The sequence below is a fragment of the Lutra lutra genome, chromosome 2 (genome assembly GCF_902655055.1).
Source record: "Lutra lutra chromosome 2, mLutLut1.2, whole genome shotgun sequence".
NCBI lineage: Eukaryota > Metazoa > Chordata > Mammalia > Carnivora > Mustelidae > Lutra > Lutra lutra.
Genome location: NC_062279.1, coordinates 182,242,529 through 182,269,653, shown reverse-complemented (window position 1 = coordinate 182,269,653; position 27,125 = coordinate 182,242,529). Strand labels below are relative to the sequence as shown.

At 40.3% G+C, this 27,125-nt stretch overlaps 1 protein-coding gene and 1 pseudogene across 2 annotated transcripts in view; one reads left to right on the top strand and one right to left on the bottom strand.

Moving 5' to 3' along the window:
* The window catches only part of TXK (TXK tyrosine kinase), a 61,394-nt gene that overhangs the window by 6,528 nt on the left and 27,741 nt on the right, over positions 1–27,125 (top strand). The window contains exons 2-6 of one of the 2 annotated variants that reach the window (XM_047719234.1): positions 11,430–11,484; positions 12,318–12,420; positions 13,447–13,652; positions 16,214–16,279; positions 22,561–22,615. In XM_047719234.1, coding sequence (XP_047575190.1) covers positions 11,430–11,484; positions 12,318–12,420; positions 13,447–13,652; positions 16,214–16,279; positions 22,561–22,615 — 485 coding nt within the window. Of the gene's footprint in view, positions 1–11,188; positions 11,485–12,317; positions 12,421–13,446; positions 13,653–16,213; positions 16,280–22,560; positions 22,616–27,125 lie in introns of those variants that run through there. The other variant, XM_047719233.1, reaches the window with a different exon arrangement.
* LOC125093882 (ATP synthase F(0) complex subunit C2, mitochondrial-like) lies at positions 3,093–10,423 on the bottom strand (annotated as a pseudogene).

The window sequence follows — 27,125 nt, the reverse complement described above, 5'->3', positions numbered from 1 at the left end:
TCCTGAGAACTGTTTGGGTGGTAGGGAGAGAGAGAGCCCTTGAGAGTCCTGAACGGTGGGAACATCTGCCTTTGAGTCAGGGGTAGAGAGTCGGCTCAGGACAAGGGAGTTGGGAGCTAAGAATCAGCTTTGGCTTGCTTGGCCTTATTCCCTTGTTTTGTCTTCAGAGGGAGAATCACATCTACTTACATCTGTTTACCTTCAAACATAGCCTGTGAGTACCTAACTGAGTTCTAGGGAACTGCCTGAGGGAACAGGTTGGGAATTAAATGAGTAATCTCTATGATTTGGGTGCCTCAGCTCTGCTGTCTTATTTAATTTTCTCATCCATAAGGATAGTCTTGTTCTGCTCCCAGACTCTGAGCCAAAGTCTCCGGGCTTGAATTCCAACTCAGCGGCTTTTTAATTCTGTGACAAATTACTGAACTTCTCCTTCTCTTAGCATTTTTACTCTGTAAAATGGCGTAATAACAGGACCGATTTCAATGTTTAGGGAGTAACTTAGTATAAAATGTAGTGAGATCTTAGTGTAGCACCTGCTTATAGTAAGGCCTATGTTGGGGAACTGCCTTTCCTAGAAGGTAGGTTTCATTCCTATATTTTCCAGATAAGGCTGCTGAGTGATTGACCAGAATCACATTGTTGCCACAAGAAAATGGAGCCATAAAATTAGCAAGTCAGGAAACGACAGATGTTGACAGGGATGTGGAGAAAGGGGAACCCTCCTGCACTGTTGGTGGGAATGCAAGCTGGTGCAGCCACTCTGGAAAACAGCATGGAGATTCTTCAAAAAGTTAAAAATAGAGTTACCGTATGACTCAGCAATCGCACTACTGGGTATTTACCCTAAAGATACAAATGTAGTGATCCGAAGGGGCATGTGCACCCAAATGTTTATAGCAGTAACGTCCACAATATCCAAACTATGGAAAGAACCTAGATGTCCATCAACAGATGAATGGATAAAGAAGATGTGGTATATATACAATGGAATACTATGCAGTCATCAACCGCCCCACCCCGAAATCTTGCCATCTGCAATGACGTGGATGAAACTAGAGGGTGTTATGCTAAGCAAAATAAGCCAATCAGTGAAAGACAATTATCATATGATCTTCCTGATATGAGGAATTTGAGAGGCAAGGTCGTGGGTGATGGGCAGTAGGGAGGGAAAAAATGAAACAAGATGGGATCGGGAGGGAGACAAATCATCAGAGATTCTTAATCTCAGGAAACAAACTGAGGGTTGCTGGGGGTGGGGGAGAAGGATAGGGTGGCTGGGTGATGGACACTGGGGAGGGTATGTGCTACAGTGAGTGCTGTGAATTGTATAAGACTGATGATTCACAGACCTGTACCCTGGGGCAAATAATACATTATACGTTTAAAAAAAAAAGTTAAAAAAAAAAAAAGAAAAGAGAAGAAAAGAAAAGAAGAGAAGAGAAGAGAAAAGAAAAGAAAAAAAAGAAAATGGAGCCATGATTTGACTGCAAGTTGGTCTGACACCAAAACCCACTCACCCTCATGTGCTGTCCTAATACGGAAAAAAGTCCTCGAACACCAGAGAGGGTTTCACTCTTTCATCTAGCATCTTAGGGATTGGTGCTGATTTTGGATAAGTTACTTCTTTATTTAATGTCTCTGGGACAGTAGGTTAGGCTTATGACCTATACGTACTAGCCAAAGCTCCAGAAGCCATTCTTGTCAACTTCGCTGTTCTACTTAGTGAAAAGGTTGTGGTCAGCCTGCTTGTTCTGTGGCCAGCCTTGTGCTGTGCAATGTCCTGTGGTAGAATGAGCTACTGAAGAGTAGAGCCCAGGTGGGGTGTGGTGGTGTGGGGGTATGGGTGAGGCTGACTTATTGAGTTCTCTGTGTGCCCGGCAGCTGTGCTGGGGGCTCTGGGAAGCACCGACATGGAGGAGATTACAGTGCGGTTCAGTGGTTCTCAAAATCAAGGGATTTTTGCACACCACTCCCCCTCCCCCACCCCAACCCCAGGACATTTGACAATGCCTGGGAGTTTCTTGGTTTTCACGACTGGGAAGAGGAGGTGGATGTGAAAGGAGGGAGGGGTTGCTGCTGATTCTTGGTCATAAAGGTGCTGCTGAAGAAACTGTAGGGCACAGGATAGCATCCCCCAACTCCCCAAGAATCATCCAATCTAAAAAGTCAACTGTGGGGTGACCGAGAAACCCTATGAGAGATGGAGCCTACGCAAAGATGGTCCTTGAGATGGCTGTCTAACGTGGTGCCCAATTACGAGCCACAGAGCAGGACAGATCACTTGTGCTCTGGGAGCCCGGGGGACCATTAGATGGGAGTGGACTGCAGTGGAAGTCCTTTTCAGGCTGGAGGCAGGAGTGCTGGGGATGACTGTGACAGCAGAGCAAGGGGAGAAAGCTGGTGCATGAGCAGTGGTGAACGTGGAGAGTTGGGAGTGGAGTTGGCCATGTTATGGAAGGCGAAGAACGTAAGGGAGGGTATCCTCTTGATGCCGTATGTAGTTGAGAGTCTTTTCAGGAGCTGAGGAAGGAGAGCAGTTGGCTGAAACAGACTTTCAGGGAAATGGATTTAGAGGATGGATTGAAGGAGGGGACGCTCAGGGGCAGGCCTCAGAGGCTGGGACTTCGGCCAATTCATTCAGTCACTGAGCAATACTGTGCCCAGAGGTTGAGAGAGGAGACTCCGGAGCCGGGCTGCCTGGGTCCGATCCTGGCTGTCCACTTAAAAGCTCTTTGACTCTCAGCAAGGAGGCTCCCCTCTGTGGCCAGATTCTTCATCTGTACAGCAGCACCTATTTAACTCAGGGTTAAGTGAGGAGTCAACGAGTTACCGCAGAAATGCAGATGTGGGCTGATGAGGGTTTGGATGAGATTGGTAGCAGGGGAGAGAAGGAAAGAGCCAAACAATTTCAACAGACTCATGGCAGATGGGATACAAGGGACGGGGCTCGGGCAGAATCCTTTCCGTGCTGGAATCATACTCAGACATGGGAAGATTAGAAAGGGGATCCAATATAGGCTGTTTTTTTGTTTTGTTTTCTTATGAATATGGTATTTATTTGTCCTCTTTCTGTCAAACCCTGAGCCAACCACTTTCCCTGGGCTGCCCGGGGAATATGGGAAAAGGAGCACACAGGGCAAATGAGACACAGGAGAAAGACCTACGGGGAGGTGAAGAAGGTTCCATCACATGGTGAAGGGAGTGAGAAAGGCCACTATCAGGCAAAGGAGACCCATGGCCACCGACTGGGCAGAGCCCAGAATGGTGTAGGAGAAGAGCTGTTGCTTCAGAGAGGGGTTCCTGGCATAATCAAAATGAGACTCCCGAATACAGCCCCAATTCTAGCCCCACAGCCAGCCACTCCTACCATGACGGCCCCAGCCCTGATGCACCTGACTGCTGTGTCCATGTCCCTTGTAATGGCACTGGTTCAGAAGCCGGGTCTGGGAATAAGGGAGTTCGGGGGGCGGGGGGCTGCCAAGCTGCTGAGACTCTCATCTGTCAGCGTCTCTGGTGGTTTTAGCACTGCCGCAGACAGTGGTCGGCTCAACAGCTGAGAGGTGCTCTTGACCAAGAAGGGGGTAGAGAGGAACTTTGCACAGGTGCACAATTTCAGGGGATGAAGGGCTGTGGCAGGAGAGCTGCCCCCAGTGCAGAGAGGACAGAGAGGGGCACGGGGAGGGCTAGGATAGTTTTCTTATTGGGGCTCATGAGGAAGATGAAAATTCCAGTTGTGCAAAAGGTAAGTCAGTGGCTGAATTAGAGAAATAAAAAAATCTTTTGCAACTATTCCTAAAAGTCACGTACATGTAAAAAGTTCTTAGTCCTGGAATGGGTCCTTAACTATCTAACCACAGGTCTACCTGATTTTCTGGGGCGTTTCCTCTTTTTAATCTGTAAATTTCAGTTTTGAAGTATTTCAAGCATTGGGAAAAATATAGAGAATAACATAACCTGCTTGTGATTATTCAAGGAGTAGAGTGGGTGTTCTGAAAAGGTTATCATTTGATGCTTCTTCAAACGAATTTCTTCATGTGTCCATTCACTCAACAAATATTTGTAGGATGCATATTAAATGCTAACAACTTCTAGAGCCTCTTGAGATATAACTGAACAAAATAGACAAAGATCCCTGTTTACATTCCAGTAGAGGAGACAGACGGTTAAAAAAATAAAATAAAAAAAAATAAATAAATCACATAGTACGCTAGAAGGTAAAAAATGCCATCAAGAAAGAAAGAAAGAGGGACCTCTGCCTTCAGCTCAGATCATGATCTCAGGGTCCTGGGATCGAGCCCCGCATCGGGCTCTCTGCTCAGCGGGGAGCCTGCCTCCTCCTCTCTCTGTGCCTGCCTCTCTGCCTACTTGTGATTTCTGTCTGTCAAATAAATAGATAAAATCTTAAAAAAAAAAGAAAGAAAGAGAAAGAAAGGAAGGAATGAAAGAAAAGAAAGAAAAAAGAAAGAGAGAGAGGAAGGAAGGAAGGAAGGAGGAAGGGAAGGAAGGAAGAAAGAGAGAGAGAAAGAAAGAAGATAAAATGAGCAAAGTAAGGAATATCCAAGTCGGGGAGTCAGGGAGCACGGGGTAGCAGCAGTCATCAATCAAGGCACTCTTCATTTAGAAGGTAAGATTGGAGCAAAGACTTGAAGGAGTGGCAGGAGTTAAGAAAATTGGATGGTAATTCTATTTTTAATTTTTTTGAGGAGCCTCCAGGCTGTTTGCCACAGTAGCTGCACCAACTCACATTCCCACCAACAGCACACGAAGGTTCCCTTTTCTCCACATCCTCAATAATACTTATTATTTCTTATCTTTTTGATAACAGCCATCCTGACGGATGTGATGTGGTAACTGTAGTTTTGATCTGTAGTTTTGATCACTTCCCTGATGGTCAGTGATGTTGAGAGCCTCTTTTCATGTGTCTCTGGAAAAATGCCTATTAGATCCTCTGCAGGTTTTTAAATCAGATTATGTGTGTGGGGGGGGATTTAGTGTCAAGTGATACAAGTTCTTTATACATTTTGAGTATGAACCCCTTATCCAATATATGATTCATAAATATGTTCTCCCATTCAGTAGGTTGCCTTTTTATTTTGTTGGTGGTTTCCTTTGCCATGCAAAAGCTTTTTAGTTTGATGTAGTTTTCTTTTACCTTTCTTGGGTCCTTTCCTGATGACCCAGTAATTTCACTTCTGAGTATTTACCTGAAGAAAACAAAACCACTGATTTGAAGAGATATACTCACCCGTATATTTACTGCAGCTTTATTTATAATAACCAAGATAAGGAAACAGCCCAAGTGTCTACTCTGGTGACTGGATACCCAGACTGTGTATCCAGATGACTCGATAAAGAAGCTGTGAGATATGTATATATATACATATCTCAGCCATGAGAAAGAATGAAATCTTGCTGTTCACCCACATAGGTGGACCTAGAGGTTATTATGTTAAGTGAAATAAGTCAGACAGAAAAGACAAATATCATATGATTTCACTTACAGGTAGACTCTAAAACACAAAGCAAATGAACAAACCAAAACAGAAACAGACTCAGAAATACAGAGAACAAACTAGTAGTTGCCAGAAGAGAGAGAGGTAGGGGCACAGTCAAAATGGGTGAAGGGGATTATGAGGTACAAAGTTTCAGTTATAAAATAAGTAACTCACAGGGATGAAAGGTTCAGCACAGGGAGTATAGTCAGTAATACTGTCATAACACTGCATGGTGACAGTAACTGTCATAACACTGCATGGTGACAGTAACTGTCATAACACTGTATGGTGACAGGCGGTAACTACACTTACTGTGGTGAACATTACATAATGTATGTAATTGTTGAATCACTATGTTGAATACCTGAAATGAATATAATATTTTATGTTGACTATACTTCAATTTAAAAAATATTTAAAAAAGAGAAGATTGGCACCTGGAGAGGAGAGGGCTCTAGCTAAGACAAAAGCAAAGAAACTGCGGGGAGAGCAGGCCCAGCGTGCCTCAGGAGCAGTGAGGAGGGCAGTGTGGGTGTGTGACATGAGCAAGGACATGTTGGACAGAAATGAGGGGCAATGGGAGGTCACTTCACAGAGAGTTTTATAGGCTAGTGTGAGACATTCTGCTATAACTGTCAATGAAATGGGGAGTCTTTGTGGGATTTGGAAACAAGGAGCAACATGATCCAACTTAGGTTTTCCATTAATTATGGAAATAATTATTTCTGCTGTGCCAAAAAGAGACCATAGGGAGTTTAGGGTAGAAGTGGGAAGAAGTCAGCAGGCTGTTGGTATAATCCAGATGAATGATGGTGGCTTAGACCATGGTAGTAACAGAAGGGTAGGAAAAGCAGTAAGATTGTGTGTGTGTGTGTGTGTGTGTGTGAGAGAGAGAGAGAGAGAGAGGAAAAGAGAGAGTTTTAAACCATGGTGAAATATACATAACATAAAATTTACCATTTTAATTATCTGTAAGTGTATAGTCCAGTGGCATTAAGTACTTCTGAATTATCATACAACCATCCCCATTGTCCATCTCCAGACCATTTTCATACCAAACTGAAACTCTTGAATACATTTTGAAGGCAGAATCAACATGCTTTCATACAGGTTGGACTGGGGTGTGAGAGAAAGAGAAGAGTCAAAGACAACTCCAAGATCATTGACCTGAGCCACTGGAAAAATGATATCGCTACTGATGAAATGGAGAGGATGGTTAGAGCAAATCTGGGGAGGAAAGAAGAGAAGGAGTTCAGATTTCTTCATGTGAACTGGAGGTGTCCACTAGACACCCAAGTGGAGAATTTGAGACTGCATTTGGGTATGCAAATCTGGAATGCACTGGAACTGGATAGAGGTATATATTTGGATGTCATCGTGTCATTGGCAGATAGATTGTTTTTAAGAAAAAGGAATGAGATAATCAAAGGAGTAAATGAGAAAGAGAAGAGATCAAAAGCTTTGGAGCAGACTATTTAACCCCAGGCTGAGAGGGTGGGGAGGAAGAGAAGTAGCAAAGGAGACCAAGAAGAAAGAAAACCAAGAGAAGAGTGTTGAATGCTGCTGAGAGGTCAAGTAAGATGAGGATATCTAGTTAACCATGGGTTAAGGAGTGCGTAGGTCACCGGAGACCCTAGCAAGAGCAATTTGGGGGAAGTAGTAGGGACAAAAGCTTGACTGGAATGGGTTAAGAGAAAACGAGAGATGAACTGGAAGCAACAAGAAAAGATGAATCATTTCTAGATTTTACTCTAAATGGGGAGCAAAACTGATCAAGGAAATTATATCAAGAGTAGTTTCTTTTGTTTTTAATGGGGAAAGTAGCAGCATATTTGTATGATAATGACAATGATCCAGTGGAGAGGGGAATGGTGATACAAGAGAGGGAAGAAGTATTTTTAAAATTTTAAATTTGAATAACTCTACGTGAGGCCACAGCATTTTTGTCACATTCTAAACCATAGTCTGAACCACTTCATTCATTTGTGTAACCTACATTTGACTTTGCATCACTTGGCCTGGATAGATACAGATCTATATGGGGCTCTAAAACTACACTGGAGTCAACTGGCAAGAATGTATATTCAGCCCAGTCCTGCTAAAGTAGACAGAGCCCCTAAGTGCTAATGCACCCTCTTTCTCAGAGTGTTTTGACCATTTATTCATGCAGATACTACCAGAAAATTGACAGAAGCTGTTGAAATCCTGAAACTTAATAATACACAATATAATGCAGATTTTGTGGGCTCAGTAATTTTATTTTAGTGTCCAGAAATCAACTTTGGCATGGTCCTTGGAAAATGGGTCATTTCTGGGTGCAGGCAAAAGATGAGAGAAAATTATTAAGTCAAGGGTGAGTGATAAAGCAGCAATGGGAGGAAAGATGAGTCTTTGCTGGGCTTAGACTGGAACTATGTCTCCATAGTGGAATGAGACATTTACCACTGGACCAATGTTTCTGTAGCCCAAAGACTGAGTATGATAATGTCCAAGTCAGAGACAGGCAAATAACTAATGTATGAACTTAGTTTTGGGAGGTCAAATTCTGTGAAAGGAAAGGGAGCTGATATAGCCTTATTACTGTTTGAGTACCTTTTTTCTTATCTACGCTATACCCCCTAGAAGGATGATCCATAGGGATCAAATATGGTGGCCAGCCTCCATGATGGCTAAGTGAGCCCAGCCTCTTGGTATTCATTCTTCTCCACCTTGCACTCTATCCTGGAAACATAATCTGTAGGGGTTGGATCAACATGCTTCCAGTCCTGGCTTCTGGTTGGATTACACTAATGGGGAGTCCTGGGAAGAAGTTATGGTGAGGTTGCCTTGAGTTGGTTGTGTCTCTCAACAGCAGATCATTGCTCCTATCAAAGAGATTTTGGCTCTACTTATCTCTCTCTCACTTTCCTGGTCCTTTTGGACCTAGGGATGGTGTCACTTCTAGTACTGCTGGACCCAGTTTCCCTTACCTCCATCCACACCTTTGTAATTAGTCCCTTCATGTGTGAACACTTTTAAAATTGTTCTAATTTAAATATGTCATGTTTCATATTGGAAACCTGACTAATACAGTAATTGGTATCAGAAGTGGCTCCAGGAAACAGAGTCAAAACTGGATCTGAGATTTATCTGGTCATATATTTAGAGGTCCAAGGAAGCCTTATTACTGGGGGAAATAACTCAATTATAATTATTCAAATTATCATTCTTGGTAGCCTGGAATGAAGGGAAAAATGCTAGCTATATGGAACTCCTATAAAGTCTCAAGATGGAAATCATAGCACAATCCCCTAGAATTAGATGTGATGCCTCGACACTGTGCTGATAATTATTTTTAACTTGAAAAGTAGCTGCTGGCTTGCTACTGGTGAAGACCGAATGGTCAGCCATGGATCACGAAATATTTATGTGATTCAAACCACTTTTCTTAAATTGAGTGTTATCTGATTCAATGATCCGTAAAATTAGGCACGAATAGCAGTACTCCATCATAATATGGAAGCCGTATATTTGAAAGTAGGCCCCAGGAGATCCAGAAGGCTCAAGATAGCTTCAGGAGCAGGTGACTTATATTCACTAGTACCTGCTCTTTCTGCTTCTCCTTCAACTCACACAAGAGGCCTCAGGGGGAGTTCCTCAACAAGTCTCATGTATAGATAGATCTGAATCCTGAGTACAGATGAGTGGGAAATAAACAGCCATCGTGCTATAGCCGCATTCAGAGGTCTCCTGAAAGATGGTGCTGAAATGAAATCCTCCTAGAACTTCAAAAAGTTTGTTTATACTTCATTAGGAATATAGTGTGAGATATTGACCTACGATAACTAATGGGTGATGACAAAAAAAAAAAAAGTTGGTTTGCTAGTTGGGAACATGGAAGGTACAAGGTCAGGAGATTTGTAACAAGGTCTGGGGAGAGAATTATGGCTGAAACTCTTGGAATGGGGACAGAATGGAAAGATAAAATCAGAGGTCTACAAGATGATACATTCCATTACCCTGTTTTCAGTTTTGTTTGTGCTTCTTCAATGGTTCTCTGAATACTCTTAACCATGGTGTTCCATGATTCAGAAGCAGCTGGCTTATAGGACAGAGGAATGGCCAGCTAAAAGCGCAGTTACTACTATGACGTCTGGGAGATAACATCTTGCAATGTTGGAGTGGTATCCTATAGGATGCAGTGAATGTCTTAAACCAGCAACAAGTGTAGAACCAGGATGCATGAGTCGGGGAACTAAGGAGAGGTGTTTGGAGTGGCCCCTCTCACCATCTCATCTAATAACTGCAATATTGTTGTTCGTTTTATCTGTGACCTTGAGGTTGGTGGGTTTGGAGAAGCATCCCTGTCTTAGAGAATACCAGAAGTTGAGACCTCCCCGCTCTGGCCATTTTGAGATTCCTTATATCACTGAATTGATTGACACAGAAAGGGGTCAGTGTAGCTGGGATGAGTATCCTGATTATCAGGATGAAACAGGATTAGTTCTTCATAGAGTGGACAAAGAGGACTTTGAAACTCACAGAATTTACCAGCTTTCTTTCCTAATATTCAAAATAGTCCTGGTCAATGGAAAACTATAACAACCCCATAAAAACAAGACCAACTAAGGACCCAAATCCCACAGGAATGAACATTTGGATTATTCTGTCATATAAAGCACCTTCTTTAGCCAAAGAGTTGGCAGAGGCAAAGGGGAACATGGACCAGATGGTGACAGAAGGCATCTGTGATCATTAGCTTAGGACTCAGTACAGCTGTAGATGGGGGATTGTAGCAACTCTGTTAATATGTTACTCTTCTTTTCTCCTTATTTCCTTCCCTGCCTTACTTAAAGTATCTTGATGTTTAACGTACTATGTTTCAGGTGGAAATATGACTGCACTGACATCACCTGGTGATAACATGATGGTCGATGAAACTCCATTGCCTCCCCTGTTTTGGGGGCACAGAGTGGAGGCTGAGGGTAGACTGCACTGGGGGTCTTCTGTTTGTACCCTGCTTCCATTTTCCTGGGACTTGAGAGATGATGTCTAATTTAATCTTCTCAACAACCCTATACCAATAGTAGGTCTTCTCGATTACCCTCTTCCCATATACCTGGGACTGTTCTAGGTTCTTCCCAGGAATTGGTTCAATTAGTCCTCCCAGTAGTCTTGCCTGTTAAGTATCTAATTATTCCCATTTTACAGACAAGGAAACTTAAGTGCAGAGCAGTTCAGTAAGTTCCCCAGATTAACCTCTGCCTCGTAAGGCTTCTCAAAGGGGTTAGGTATGATTATCCTGTTTTGGCAGATAGGAAAACGAAGACTTAGAGAAGTGAAGGGACTCATCGCACATATAGTCACCCACACAGCGAGGATTCAAACTCAAGTCTGTCTAATCTCAGAACTCATGTCCAACATACTCTTTGCTTCCTTAATTCTTCATTGTCAGGTGTCACAATGAGAAAGAGTTGACTGGGAAATCCAGGTTCTTTGAACATAAAATATTAAGTAATAAAATATTAAAAAATACTTTTAGAAGAAATGTGATGGACCCAATTCAAAATCTGTGCTAACAGATTTCCTAGGAGAACATTGCTTTTGGAATTCTATTCTTTTGTACATTTATTAGCTGACATTAGCCCCGATCAAGGTAAAGTAGAATACAGTGGTCATTGTCATTCACAGACTGAGGAAATGCATAAACCAGACCTGGGGAGAAGAGCCTGAGAAGGGAAACCACACTGGTCAGGGTGCCAGTAACTTCTTTTTGCTTTTGAGACAGTTTCTCACCTTCCACTAGTAAAGGGGGGCAGAGTCAAGACCTAGCATATGTTTCATCATTCCTATCACTCCCTGGGAATTTCCCTCGGGAAATTTCCTCCTTTGGACTAGCACCACCGACCTCATCTAGCCAATATCATGGACTTACAATGATCTGCTTTTCAGATAATACCATCCAGTCGATTTTCTGTTGCTGTTGCTGCTGTTCCTTGCAGAAGCGGTGAGTCTACTTCTGAGGGCAACTTCTTGGAATTCATTCATTTCGTTTCTTTATCGTCTGTTGCGTCTGTGTCTCTTTGTATCTGCTGTTCCCTTTGTCTGGGAAACCCTTCCCCCACTTCCTCCCTGCTGAGTGCCCAGCGATCTAAAGGCATAAGTCAAATTTCAGGTTTTCAACCATCTGTCCTGGGTGGATCCCTTGGACATTAATTGCTCCTTTCACTGCATTCCCATAGCATGTGGCTTGTTCTGTATTTGGTATTTATTTTGTGTATGCTTTTTGCTTTCTGTGTTCCGCTCAATAATTTTTACCCTTTAAGTGCAAGAATCCTGTCTTGTTTATTTGAATACCTCCCGCCCCCAATGATCAGAGTCTCTCGCACTTTGATGCCCAGCAAATGATTGTACAGAATAAATGCAAGGTACCGTGAAAATAGTAACGGCTAGCATTTAATGGGAGTGTCCTCTATGTAGGACTGTGCTAAAGGACTTGCATTTATTAGCTCAAGTAACTCTCAAAAACACCTACGGCCTTTCTAATCTCCATCTGACAGATGGGGGAATTGAGGTTTCACCAGCTCTGGTCTGGGAGTGGGACATAACGTTTCTTCAACTTTATTCCATAAAAACCCCATATGCTCTTAGCACCTCTAGCTCCTCAGTAAGGAAAATGCAGTTCTGGGAGGTGGTAACTTGCCTGTGGGAAGTCTTCTGAGTAAGAAGGAAGTTGGAAAGAGACCTGGAGCTTCCTCCTCGTTTCATGAATATCTGGTGAATGCTTGGATAACCCGAATTCAGGTCATTGTTGGTAACATGGTTGTTTTTCAATCTCAGACAAGTCAGAACACAAATAAGCCTGAGCAAAGATGAAGAATTTCCAGAAAAATATACACGGCATCGCAGGCCATGGTTCAGGGAATTACCGAACAAGAAGCGAGTGAGTATCATCTTGATGAGGGGGAGGGAACAGAGGAAGCAGGCAATTTTAGGGACTAAGCTCCTCGAGGTACTGTTTGCGGCCACACACAGAACCTCATGTCATGCTCGGTGCGTGACGAGGGCTTCATAAACACCCAGTGAATGAATTCCTTAGAAGAGAGCAAAAGAGGGCGCCTGGGTGGCTCAGTGGGTTAAGCCTCTGCCTTTGGCTCAGGTCATGATCTCAGGGTCCTGGAATCAAGTCCCGCATCAGGCTCTCTGCTCAGCATGGAGCCTATTCCTCCTCTCTCTCTCTCTCTGCCTGCCTCTCTGCCTACTTGTGATCTCTCTCTGTCAAATAAATAAATAAAATCTTTAAAAAAAAAAAAAAGAAGAGAGCAAAAGAAAAAAAAAAAAGGCCAGTTAAATTAGCCTACTCTGCTATGTTTCGGCAGAACTTGAAACCAGACAGGGAATGGGGAAAAATGTATTCTGCCATTTTTGAAAGCAGGAGTAATTTTCAGTTCACTGTTGGAGGAAACAGTGTTCTTAAGAAGTGTGATAAGCCCAAACACAGCTCATAGCGTGTGAAAGAGAAGGGCTGTTTGTCATTTTTCAAGAGAGAAAAACCCATAAAACAAAGTGAAACTATTGGGGTGGGGGATTAAATTTTAAGAATGTAACTTAAAAAAACATGCAGGGGCACCTGGTTGGCTCAGTCCGTGGAGTATGCGACGCTTTATCTCACGGTCATGAGTTCGAGCCCCGTGTTGAGCATAGAACTATTTTAAAAAAGAAAAGAAAAACATCCGCTGCAATGCTGGCAAGAGAATTTGTGATCTTGACAGCTTACCAAATGATGAGTGGGTTGCTGGATTCAAAGGTTGTTTTATGGTCATTTCCTATATTTATCCCACTCTGGCTTTTGCTTTGGTGAAGCCAGAGGGGAGAATTGGGGCAGCAGAGAAATATTTTCTATCTCTATTCTTTTTTAGTGCAGATGACTAAAACAATAATACAACAAATCACTCATTGGTTTTTACAGTCCAACAGAGACCATGGGCAACCATCGAAACGTAAGCCACTGCCTCCCCTCCCACCATCTGAGGTTACCGAAGAGAAGATCCAAGTAAAGGCACTGTATGATTTCCTGCCCAGAGAGCCGTGTGATTTAGCACTGAAGAGATCAGAGGAATACCTCATACTGGAGAAGTATAACCCTCACTGGTGGAAGGCAAGAGACCGTTTAGGGTAAGAACCATGCCACGGTCCTCACCGAATTCCTCCTCATTTATCCTCTGAAGACTTCTGAAGCAGAAAATCTGCACTGTGGCTCTTTTTCTCTGGGTTTAGAATTCTTCCTTCTGCATGAGCAGAACCTGTCCCCACACGTTCTATCTGTATGAGAGAGCATGACAGCCCTGCGATTTCAGGCAGAGTCATGACTAACACCTGGCTTCACGTTCCCATGCCCGTCCCCATGCCCGTCCCCATGCCGTCACTTACTACTGTATGTCCTTTTGCCAGTCACTTACTTTGTCTGAGTTTCCCTCCCTCCCTCCCTCCATTCCTTCCTCCCTCCCTCCCTTCCTTCCTTCCTTTATTGAGATATAATTGACATATGACATTATATTGGTTTCAGGTGTACAATGTCATAATTTGATATATATATATATATATATATATATACATATATATGTGTGTGTGCATATATATATATAAATGAATGATCACAACAATATGTGTAGTTAATATCCATCACTCCAAATAGTCACCAAAATTTTTTTTCTTGTGATGAAAACTTTTACAATTGACTCCCTTAGCAATTCTCAAATATGCAACATAGTATGATTGACTAGAATTGCTATGTGGTACATTACATTCCCATGACTTCTTTATTTTATAATTGAAGCTTTCTACCTTTTGGCCTCCTTTACCTATTTCATCCACCCTCTACTCCCTGCCTCTGGCAACCGCCAAACTGTTCTATATATCTCTGAGCTTTTTTTTTTTTTAATTAAAAAATTTTTTAGATTCCATATATAATTGAGACCATACAGTATTTGCCTTTCTTATCTGACTTATTCCACTTAGAATAATGCCTTTGAGATCCACCATGTTGTTGCAAAAATTAAGATTTTTCTCCTGTTTTATGACTAATTTTCTGTTGTTTATATATATATATATGTCTTTGTGTCATCCATACATCCATCAATGGACACTTACGTTGTTTCCATATCTTGACTATTACAAACAATGTTGCAATGAGCAGGAGAGGTACACACATCTTTTTGAGTTAGTGTTTTCATTTTCTTGAGATAAATAGCAGAAGAAATAGCAGAAGGTCATTCTATTGTGAATGCGCTTTTGTTTCTTTATTTGTAAAATATGGGAATAATGATTTCTACCAGATAGGCTTTTTTCCTGATTTACACTTTCTTTGAGTATTTGAATGCTTTTTTTCTGTTAAGCTCTAAGAGAGGAACAGAAACAGTATCTCGCTCATTTTCCCATTTCTGCAATGACTAGCTTTGGAAGTAAACATTGCAGTACTTGCCGAATTAAATTGGTAGGAAGAAAAGACCTTGGGGTGCAAACGGACGTCACTGTGTCGAGGGCAACAGGTTGTTAATACCAGGCTAGAGTCCGAGGTAGACGCTCTGAGGGGGATCTGGGCTGCCTGGGGGAGAATGCTGGCATTTGACTTCTATTCTTCGTGATGATTTGGAGATGATAAGTATCTAAGTATTAGAAGTAGCTGGATTACATACCTCTTTCTTTAATTATATTTTCCTGATGATTTAGCCCTCTTGCAGTTTTTAGTTTTGACTTAAACATGTGATGGACACTTTCTAGTGGGAAAGAGGTATGAGTAGGCTCAGGACCATGTAATTAGTCCTCTTGTGGGTTGACATTGGCATGACTCAGACTTTAAAAAAAGATGAATTAATTTTTCATTTCAAAGTTAATAAGTGAATATCGCTTTTTTTAATATGCCACCATGATAAACAATGCCTCCAGACCCAAGCACCAGTATTCACTTAGTGAGAACCTTCCAGAAAATTTTCACTGCACTTCCATGTACATACTAAGATATATATTCTTGTTTGCAGATTTAGTTCATCTAATTCTTATCAGGCTTAATGCACTGTTCTGCAACTTGCTTGGATTTCTCAATAATGTCATGGAGATCTTTTTGTGATTTTTAATTTCATATTTCATTGGTGAAGGTATAATAAAAGAAAAACCCCTACCCTGCTGACAGATGTGTAAATTGGTATATTTTCCTTCAATAGCAATTTGCTCTAAGGGGAGATGCACATATTTGGTGACCCAGGGACTTCCCTGTTTGGTATGTCTTAGAGAAGTACTTTTTCCGGTGTACAAGGACACATGTTCATGTGTTTCTGAGTGACAATGTTATAATAAGGACATGGATAACCTAGCATGTCTATTTTATCTATTTTGCAGCAATTAAAAAAATTAAGTTGATATCTTTGCTGTTGCTGTGTTTATCATGTAGTCACTGTGATACCCCGATGACCTCGTCAGTGCTGCTTTTCCTCTTTGAAAAATCTGAGTGTTCCAAAACATCTTAAATTACTTCCATTGTAAGTCAGAATCTTAGTATTTATCATACAAGGATTTTGGCTGAATATGGAAGTGAAAAATCCTTTTTTTTTCTTTCAGCAATTTAATCAGTAAGACGAGTTTGATTTCCCCCATGCCCTTGAGATTTTAAAAGGATTGCTGTCCTGATGATGCCACAGATATGCCAAGCATTTTGATTTTTGCTTTGTCTTTTGTTGTAGGAACGAAGGCTTAATCCCAAGCAACTATGTGACCGAAAACAAACGAAGCAATCTGGAAATATATGAGTAAGTCTCCTCCAAAATATGCCCTCAGGTTGATCTATGAAAATCAGGTACATTTGGGAGGCTTACAAGTGTATACAAGCTGGTTTTGATCTACAAAAGGAAAAGAAAGTAACACATTTGGCTGCTTTAGTTTGAGAGATCTTTGATCCTTATAATGGTTGATTCAGAAACTTAGTTTTCTTAAACTTCTTTTTGTTTTGTTTTGTATGACCGCTTTTTGGGGGTTTAACAGTGACTGCATGGAAACCAAACACGCATCTTGGTCTTGTTTTACTCTACGTCCTAAGTGGAAAAATAACTATTCCAAAAATAACCTTAGTTTTTTAATGAGTGGCAAATTGAACCTAACGCAGAGACACACAACTCTATTTTGGCTCATGTTTTGATACATTTTAGAAATAGCTGAAGATGAGAAGTAGGCTAATGTTGTAGGTTGGGGGGAATTTTTGGTGTGTTCACTAGGGTTCTACTCAGAAACCTATTTTGGGGGCACCTGGGTGGCTCAGTTGGTTAAGTGACTGCCTTTGGCTCAAGTCATGATCCTGGAGTCCCAGGATGGAGTCCTGCATTGGGCTCCCAGCTCCACTGGGAGTCTGCTTCTCCCTCTGACCTTCTCCCCTTTCATGCTCTCTCTTACTGTCTCTCTTTCAAATAAATAAATAAATAAAGTCTTAAAAAAAATGAAAACCATTTTTTTTTACAATATATAGATTTGGAAGGTGGAGATCTTAGCAATCACTTTTCTAGCGCCCCATTCTGCAGATCAGAAACTCAGGGTGTGAGAGCAATTTATAAGCAGAGAGTGGCAAAGCTGGGAGTAGTCCTGGTCTTTTACAAATTCAGGTTTGCTTAAGTTTTAGCTCTTGACTGCCCTCCCCCAGTTTAGATACTCGCTTCACAATTAGCATATGCTTCCAGCCCCGTGGCGCGTGTGGAGGGAGGTGATATGGGTTGAGGCGTGAAGACAGGTGCTTCTCAGAGAACCAGGCAGCAAATATAAATTAAATGAGAACCAACCCCTCCTTCCCAGCCCCTAGTTGCTTGTCTTGCTACTAATTTAAGCCCACCTGGAGGCCAGACTCAGCATCTCTCTCCCTAAAACAAATCCGATTCTAAAAGTATTGGCGGGGTGGTGGGGGTGGGGGTGGTGTGCATATGTGTGTGCCTGGATGGCTCAGTAGGTTAAGCCTCTGCCTTTGGCTCAGGTCACGATCCCAGCATCCTGGGATGGAGCCCCACATCGGGCTCTCTGCTCAGCCTGGAGCCTGCTTCCCCACCTGTCTTTACCTGCCTCTCTGCCTACTTGTGATCTCTGTCTGTCAAATAAATTAATAAGGGGGGGGGCAGGAATAAGTGAGGGCTCACCTACTTGAGTGTCTGATTCTTGGTTTTGGCTCAAGTCCTGATCTAAAGGGCTGTGGGGTGGAGCCCCAAGTGGGAGTCTGCCTGGGGATTCTCTCCCTCTGCCCCTCCTCCCACTCGCATGTGCACACGCACACCCATGCTCTTTTTCTCTCTACAATAAATCAATCTTTAAAAGCACTGGTGGGGCGCCTGGGTGGCTCAGTGGGTTAAGCCTCTGCCTTCAGCTCAGGTCATGATCTCAGGGTCCTGGAATCGAAGCCCGCATGGGCTCCCTGCTCAGCGGAGAGCCTGCATCCCCCCTCTCTCTCTGCCTGCCTCTCTGCCTACTTGTGATCTGTCTGTCAAGTAAATAAGTAAAATCTTAAAAGAAAAAAATTAGAAAAAAAATAAAAGCACTGGTGAATAATGTAGACTTTATTGGAGGGGACGAAGGGATGACTATAGGACACATGACACATCTGTGTGACTTTACCAGGCTTCTCTATGAGCTACTTCTGTTCTCTCTCCCATCTCTCCGCTTAGTACCATCACAGGTCACTTCTGTCTTCTCCGTCCTTCACTCAGTTTGTCATGCCCCCTCTCTTGACCTGAGTCGTTTAGTCCTGTCCTGAAAGTCTGGCCTCTACTCAGTAAGACAAAGACCCCAAGTGACTGAACACACTGTCCTAACACAACAGTTTAACTACTATGTTCCCTCAATGCCAAGTACATACTCCCTGGAGGGCTCTCCACTGCCTCCATCTGGAGCTGCCCAATATGTCTCTTTGAAGGTCAGGTCAGGGCAAGTTCTGTGTGAAAAATCTCCTTTTGAGAAAAATAAGACATTTTTCCATAATGTAAACCCAGGTCAGACTTTCCAGGAGATTAAAGGAGATAGGTGTGAAAGTACGTAACACAGTGCCCCGTACTGAGTGAATGGGTGTTCACCAACCAACAGTGTAACTTTCCTTCCTTTCATTATTAATTAAGTTGTTGACTGCTTCCTTAGTCTAGATGAGGGTTGGAGTTGACCCTTAACAGCTTGTTCATATTGTAAATACTGGGTAATTTGAATTAAACTACCCCAAACTTAGAATAATCTCATTTTCTTGGCTTTGATTTATGTCTTTAAAGATAATCTTCTTTAATTATCTAATTGTGAGAAGATTAACTTTAATTTGTTTCTTTTTAAAGGGGTTTATTAAAATATAGATATAATAATTATCAATATAAGTTGCTAAAATATATAAATATATCCACCACTTACTATGTGCCAAGCACCATTCTAATGATTGTGTAGAAATTATGGCCCCAGGTTGAAAACTGTAGGATGGGCTTAGAAATGAGAGAAATCTGGGTTCAAATCCTGACATCACCACTGGTTAGAGCTTGGGCTCTGGGCAAGATTCCCAAATATCTATAAACTTCTCAATGATATGAAAACTGGGAACTGTGATACCTGTCTTGTGTAAGACATAGACAATATTTGATACGTTCTAGAACTGTGAAGTTAACGGAAGGGCATTTTCCAGTTTGCCTGCTATTATAGAGGCGCCACATTTCCTAGTTACCTCAGCCCCTGAGTCACTCCATCTACTCAATCTTCATTTATTGTCCACGTACGACGTGCTGGGTGTTAGCTGTTCTGGCCCCTGGAGATACAACATGTAACACACAGAAGCACTCCCTGTTTTCGTGGAACTTACAGCTTCGTGGGGAAATAGACATTAAAATTAACCTCAAATTCACAAACAAAATCTGAAATTTGAAATTGTGATGTCATGGAGGAACAGTAGGGGACACTGGGAGAAATCAACGGGGAAGGCTAAAAGCTGAGGACGTTGGGATAGGGCAAACCCTCGGAGGAAGTGACTTGACGTCAAGTCTACTTGAAGAAGTAGAAGGCATTCGGGAGGGACTGGGGGAAGGAGTGCTGTTTTAGTGGGATTTTGACATCTCAGGGGATCCTTTATACTTTGAAATATTTATGGATACTTTGGTTAAATTAATATCCAAATGATCAAGATTACAATGTGAAAACCTGGTTTTCGGTAAGCCTTCAAATCTTGATACACTGTTTATAAATCTAAAAAATTAAGGACAGTCACCTTAATTCAAACCCAGCAAGCCGTGTCCTTAAACAATCAGTCCTACTTATAAGCTCAGTTAATTTAATTTCCTGAAACATTTCACTTGCCTTAATAAACTTGAATGAATTCAATTTTCTGTTTAAGTATTTTACATGCCTGACAGGGACAAATTTACAATTTTAATAGCCCTTTGTAAGTCCATATAGGATCCTGGAAATCTAATAAATTAAATGTGTATGTGGTAAGCCAAATTCTTGTGACCACACAAATATTAAAAAAGTCAAATTCCCTTAAATTTCAAATTGTAAGTTTGAAATTATTTATGCATTTAAAAATCAGAGGCAAAAAAATCATGTCAGATTCTCTTAAAATAATACTTTTATTTTTTTGAAGATTTTATTTATTTATTTGAGAGACAGAGAGAGTGAGGAGAGAGAGAGCGAGAGAGCAAGCACAAGTGGGGGGAGGGGCCTGAGGAGGGGGAGAAACAGACTCCCCACTGAACAGGGAGTCCCCTGTGCATCTCCAACCCAGGACCCCGAGATCATGACCTGAGCTGAAGGCAGATGCTTAACCGACTGAGCCACCCTGGTGCCCCAATAATAGATAGTTTAAATATCAAACATATTGCTTATGCTGAAATTTACGGAAATATGAGTCTCATTTATTGCATTATCTCTATACTGAAAGCTTCATCTTCTCAGGGGTAGAAATGACTAAGAGAAGCAGATTTACCTTCTTAATTCTAACAGGTTTTCTAGGTTGAAAACTCAAGACCACAATACTGTTACCTGTTGACTCAAAGACTGAGACAGGAAGACCCTAGGCTTACACGTATACAAGATGTTTGTACTTGGCAACAGTTGGACATGCTGGATGGTTTTCAGACGCCAGTAGATCCCCACTCCAAACCCTCTGTTCGCATCATTCAGTATGAGTTTTATAATCAGTGTTGTCTAGGTACAAGGGTTGCAGCCTTACGTATTGAAAAAAAAACAACAACCCACAAAAGTCTTCTTTCACTATCTGATTTAACCAGACGAAATTCTGAAACACCATGACCCCACCTCTCCTATATCCTATCCATCTATTCTTTTTTCTGCCTGTTGAAATTCTGCATTATTTTAAAGGATGTTAAATTCATCATATACTTGACTCTGGTTCTTACTACTTTGAAGTCATTCTAATGACATTCACATATGGATGGATTTTCAACTTATATTTAAGCAAAATTAATATATTTGCTTATATTATTTATCACTATAATAAGTAAGTACAAAGCAACAAAATCAACACTAATGTGATTGCAGGTGAAAAACATAAACAATTTATGTGAAGTTTTTTAAAAAAGATTTTATTTGAAAGAGCAGGAGCATGGGCACACGCATGCTTGTGTGAGTGAGGGGAGGGGCTGAGGGAGAGGGAGAAGCAGACTCCCACTGAGGAAAGAGCCCCATGTAGGACTCGATCCCAGGACCCTGAGATCATGACCTGAGCCAAAGCCCAACACTTAACCAGCTGAGCGACCCATCGCCCTGTCTCACTTATTTTGAAATAATTTTTTCTTTCTACAACTAGAATTCTCAGACTCATTCTGAAAGTCATGAATATATGAAAACTCATTAAAAGGCCTGAATGATATTCACAGTCCAACATCACAATTAACTCCCATTCCCACTAGTCATAAGTAGTCCAATTATTTCATCTAGAATCACCTGTAATCATCCTCTCTTCTCTATGCTTTATCTTTTTAAAAGTTTATTTTCAATTAAGGACATTAGTATTTTTAATACCTCACCATTCTAATTTAGTGGCAGCTTTTTACAATTGTAGGTTAGTCCACAAGATATAATAGATTCTGTCCTCAAAGTCAGATAGAGGAGTTTCATGTAGCTACCATTTTGCCTACCCACTGTGACAATGTATGGTTATATATGCATCCTTCCTTCCACTGTCCACAAAAATAACATTTATTACATTAACTCCCTTTTAAGATCTTATTTTGAAATGAAAGCTTTTCCACTTGTTTTCTCTCTCCTTTTTTCTACCCATTTCCTCTCTCTTTCCTGTACAACATTTGCTTAATGACAAAGTCTTGTCCTGCCAGACTATGGGTTTAAATTATACTCATTTAATTATGTTTACTCTGCATGGTTCTGATATTCTAAAGTCATTTCATGATACGTTTCATACAGAGGAAACAGCAAGATAGGAGGCAGAAAGGGGCTTGGTGGATTTGAGGAAGGAAAGGATTCCAATATGGCCGAAGCTTAGCGTGAGGAGAGAATAAGCAGAAGGATAAGAGGGTGTTTGGAGTAGGCAGGTACTAGTTGTTCCACTTATGTTATTGAACCCCTAATTTTAACTACAAGTTAACATACTTGGGGGAGTCAAACGGGTCCAAGTAAGTTTTAATTTTGGAAAGGTAACATGGCATATCTAAAATCATGCAGATAGGAAGTTCCTAAGAGCAAAGAAATGGGGATTTGTTAGTTTGTCTACCAAAGTTCGGTAAATGTTTATTAAAGATGATGACTTCTTAACCACATACACTTCATGAAAATTTTCAGGAGATTAAATCACTCCAAATCATATACCAAATATCTGTCAGAAAGTTGAATTGAGATATGATAGAATAAGCTAGATATTGACTTACAATTATTAAAATTATTATACTAAATTAATGACACATAATAGTAATATTGTCATTTATCAGAAATAAAAAATGCTCAGCTTTCTAAAATCAATTCTGTAGTAAAGTTCTTAAAAACAAAGGAAATGAAGCAGAGTTTTTTTTCTGAAAAAATAGAATATAAAATTTTAAAATTATTTTTATTGCTTTTACAGGTGGTACCATAAAAACATTACCAGAAATCAGGCAGAACGTATTTTGAGACAAGAGGTAATTCAGTTTTTTCATGAATAACTTGTGAATATTTTCAAAATTTCTGAGAGAGCTACATTGTAAAGATCTGACCAAACTAAAAAGTTCTATTACTTCCTGTTCTTTACAGTTCTAAAATATTTATTACAGCTTTATCTCTATTACGCATTTTCCGAGAAGTTGTAAACCAGGTGTATTTGTATCGGCTCATGTTTTTCATTGACTTTCATTGTAACTTGAGCAATGTATTTTTCCTGAAATGATTTCAACTCCAACATACTAAAACTCCTCATTCACTCCAAAGTGCATTCTGCAGGAGAGTCTGTATTGGAATTGCCCATATACTTCTGCATCACAGACAATAAAATATATACTCCGTCTTCATGAGCATAGCTAAGGCTTCTTAAAAACACAGATACAGAAAAATACCGATGGCGGCTCTTTCTTTGTTCTTTGGGAACAAAAAGGAAGAGCGGGGTAGCCAAAACATCAAACTCAGATCAAAACTGCTCTTTTAGGTCAAAGCAAAACAAAACTGCATACAGTTTCCAACGGACGGTAAATATGAACTGTGGGCAAATATAGAGTCAAACCTAGAAACTAGGTAAGAGGTATGTGTGTCACTTTGCCCTGCTGTCAGATGTTGAGGAAATCTAGAAATATGAGTGAGAAAGAATCAGTTCTGTAACGAAAAGTCAATGCCAGTAATGGCTCAATACCCAGGGGAGGTCCAGTGAGTAGCGGGGGGTTAGACAGAGTTTGAGGGACACAGACTTGGTCTCAGCTGGCAGGCAGGGGGTGGGAGTGGAGGTTGAAGGCCAGGTGTGGCTTCACTGGCTAGGAGGAAATGGCTCACGCCAGCAAATGTAGTACCCACCTGGCATGGTGACAGCAGGTGGCCTTCTGTAGAGTGATATTAGTAGGTCTAGAATGGACAAATGATGTTATGACAAGTAGGCAAGAGAGACTCTTCAGGAAGCCAGAATAGAGCCAGGGGCTGACCTCCCTAGAAAACAGGGAATTATGTAACAACCCCCCCCCCCCATACCCATAACCCAGACAGCACAAATAGCAACATTGGCCATAACATTCATAAACAAAATAAAACCTAGCAGATGCAATTGAAACCTATCCCTTCGCTCCCCTGTTCTGTCCCCGCCCATTCTCCAGAGGTGATCACAATAGAAGGGTGTGCGTCCATTGTGTCCAATTGCTTATATTCTTATCATGTATAGGTGCATTAACAACCTACAGCGTTGTGTGTTTTAACGCTTAACATAAAGGAGATCATGTGTATGTTGATTTTTAATGAAACATTGTATTTCAATTTTACTCCCATGGATACATGGAGAGCAAACACATTCTTTTAACCGTGGCATTTCATTATATGAGTATACCAAAATATATTTCTAATCATTCACCTTGCATCTAACTTCTTAGTATTATGAACAAGGCTGCCAAGAACTTCTGTGTACATATTACCTTGTACAAAAGGGCAAGGGTTTCTTTCGGTTATACCCAGAAATGATCTGGCCAGAAACTATGTGCAGACTTAGCATTACTAGATATTTTGAAATCATGACTCAAAGTACTTGTACTAATTGATGTTCTTACAAGGAATCCGAAAACTGGTCCCCTCCGTTCTTGCCAACAGTTGGTAGCCTCATACTTTGATTTACCGGAAAATGATATTTATATTTTAAAATGTGCATTTCCTTGATACGCAGTTCAGTTCAGTGACTTTTCATGTGTGTGCTAGCTAGTTGGGCTTCCTTACGTGACTGCTAATATCGTTTGCTCATTTTTTGATAGTTTGCTTTTGTAGCTGATCAATATGTATTTTAATTTTATTTATTTATTTTTTTAAAGATGCATTTATTTATTTGACAGAGATCACAAGTAGACAGAGAGGCAGGTAGAGAGAGAGAGGAAGGGAAGCAGGCTCCCTGCTGAGCAGAGAGCCTGATGCGGGGCTCGATCCCAGGACCCTGAGATCATGAGCTGAGCCGATGTAGAGGCTTAACCTAATGAGCCACCCAGGCGCCCCGATCAATATGTATTTTTAAAAGTATATTCTGAATCTTTTGTCAGTTGTTTGTTACCACTATGTTCTTTTGATTTTTGGCCCTAAAATTTTTTTTAATGCTCTTTTCTTATTTTAAATTTTAAAATAAGTTAGTGTCAAATTTCTCAATTTCTATGATCTCTCTCTTTTTAAGCATAATAAATTCTTCTCTCTCTTGATGTCTCAAAGGGGATTTATATTTTCTTTTAAATGGTTTAAAGATTTACTTTTAATATTTAGGTCCTAATATGTTCAAAGTGTGTATGTGTGTGTGTATATGTATGTGTTATGTGGGTGGGTATTTTAAAAAATATACATATTTTCCCTACATATCTTAAAATATTTGTGTAATTTGTATATTTTCTATTTTTTTGAAAGTACCTGGATTAAATCCTACTTGGTCACGAGGCATTTAAAACATATATATTGCTAGTTTGAGTTTCTTAATACTTACTTTAGCATTTGTCCTGTTATGTTCACAAGAGGTCTGGCTTTTAATTTCCAACTCTCTTTGCTTAGTTTTAGTATTAAGGCTATACTAGCATCAAAAATGAGTTGGGACATGAGGTTTTGTCTCTTTTTACAATCTTTAAAATAGTTTATATTGAATAGAGGTTATTTGTTCCTTGAAGTTATATATATCTCTCATAAAATAATGTGGACATGCTGCTTTTTCAAACAGATATTTGACTATTGATTTAATTCCTTTTCTTCTTGAGATGTTTGAGAACTTACATTTGCATGGAGAATTACTTACTTTATTTTCTAATTGATTGCATAAGTTTTTATAGGTGTATCTTATAATTTTATTTATTTCATATTTCAATAGTATATTTATACAGTTTAAAAATCAAAAGATTTTGAATTTTCTTCTATCCTTGTCCCCAAGACACCAGTTCCGTTTCCCATCAACAAACTTCTATTATTGGTTTATTTTGTGTCCTTTCAGAAATATTTAATACCTACACCAGTAGAAATATATTTTCTCATATTGTTATTCTTATGCAAATGGTACATATTATATATATTCTTGTGTATATCACATTTTTCACTCAGCAGTATGTGTTGGGAAGGAAACTGTTCACGTCAGTGCACAGAAAGTGTCCTCATTCATTCTAGAGCTGCATAATATTTCTTACTCTGGACATACCACAATTCATTTAAGAAATTTAATGGAAGGGTGGAGAGCTGGACTCTTGGTTTCCAATTGGTTGTGATCTTGGGGTCCTGGGATTGTCTGCGTGGGACTCTGCACTTGGCCGGGAGTCTGCCTCGGATTCTTTCTCCCTCCCCCTCTACCCCTCCCCATCCTTGTGCTCTCTCTCTAAAATAAATAAGTAAAATCTTAAAAAAATTAATGGGAATTTAAGTGGTATATACTCTTTTGCTATTAAAATGGTGCTGCCATAGGTAACTTACCTATACATCCTTTCCCACTTATGGGAGTATATATGTGGAATAAATCCCCCAAGGTAGAAATTCTGGGTCAAAGGGAATGTACATTTCTACTTTTGGTAGGTATTAAAGTATACTCTATAGGAGTTGTACAATTTATGTGCCTCCTAAAAATGTAAGAGCGCCCATTTCTTCACAACCTTTCCAGCAAGTGTTTAATGAAATGTGTGGCACTTTGTAACCATCAGTGTGGGTTTCGTTTATATCTCTCTTATCCCAGGAATGCTAAGCATTTCTGTGTATATGAAATTTTATATATTTGTATCTCTTTTTCTGTAAGCTGTCTGTTCATATCCTTTGCAAAATTTTCTGGTTTTTTTTTTTAATGATTTCCTCATAATCTGTAGGACCTATGTGGCTACATTATGGAAATTAGCTCTTTGTGATATGTGGCAATAATTTTTGCAGTTTTTTAACTGTTATATATATATATATATATATATATATATATATATATATATGGTCATAAATAGTGCCTGAATTTTATGTGTTTGAATTTATCAGACAAATTTTTGTAAAGCTTCAGGGTTTGTGTCCGATTGGAATTATCTTACTCTGAGCTTATAAAAAAATCCCCATGTTTTTTATTACTTTAGGGGTTTTATTTTTACATCGACATGTTTGATTCATTTGTAATTATTCCTGATGTAGAGTGAGGTATGGATCTGATTTTATTGTTTTTCTGGATGGTTCCCAAGTGTCTATCTTTTCTGTATTGATTTGAGCTGCCACTTTTATCATAAACACAGCTCCTGTGTTGGACTACATCTGGACTCACTACTTGGTTTCATTGATTAGCCTGTGTATTTAGGTGATGGCCTTATAATATTTCAAATACTGAGGCGCTCTTTGTGTGGCTAGTTTCCCTCATTCTTCTCTTCCATAAATACTCTGGAGATATATTTTATACATATGAACTTGCCTAGTTTTAAAAAGCTTCCTGCTGGTGCATTAAATTTACAGAGTAATTTAGGGAAAATTGTTTGGGCATTACGAGTCAGTGGGGCT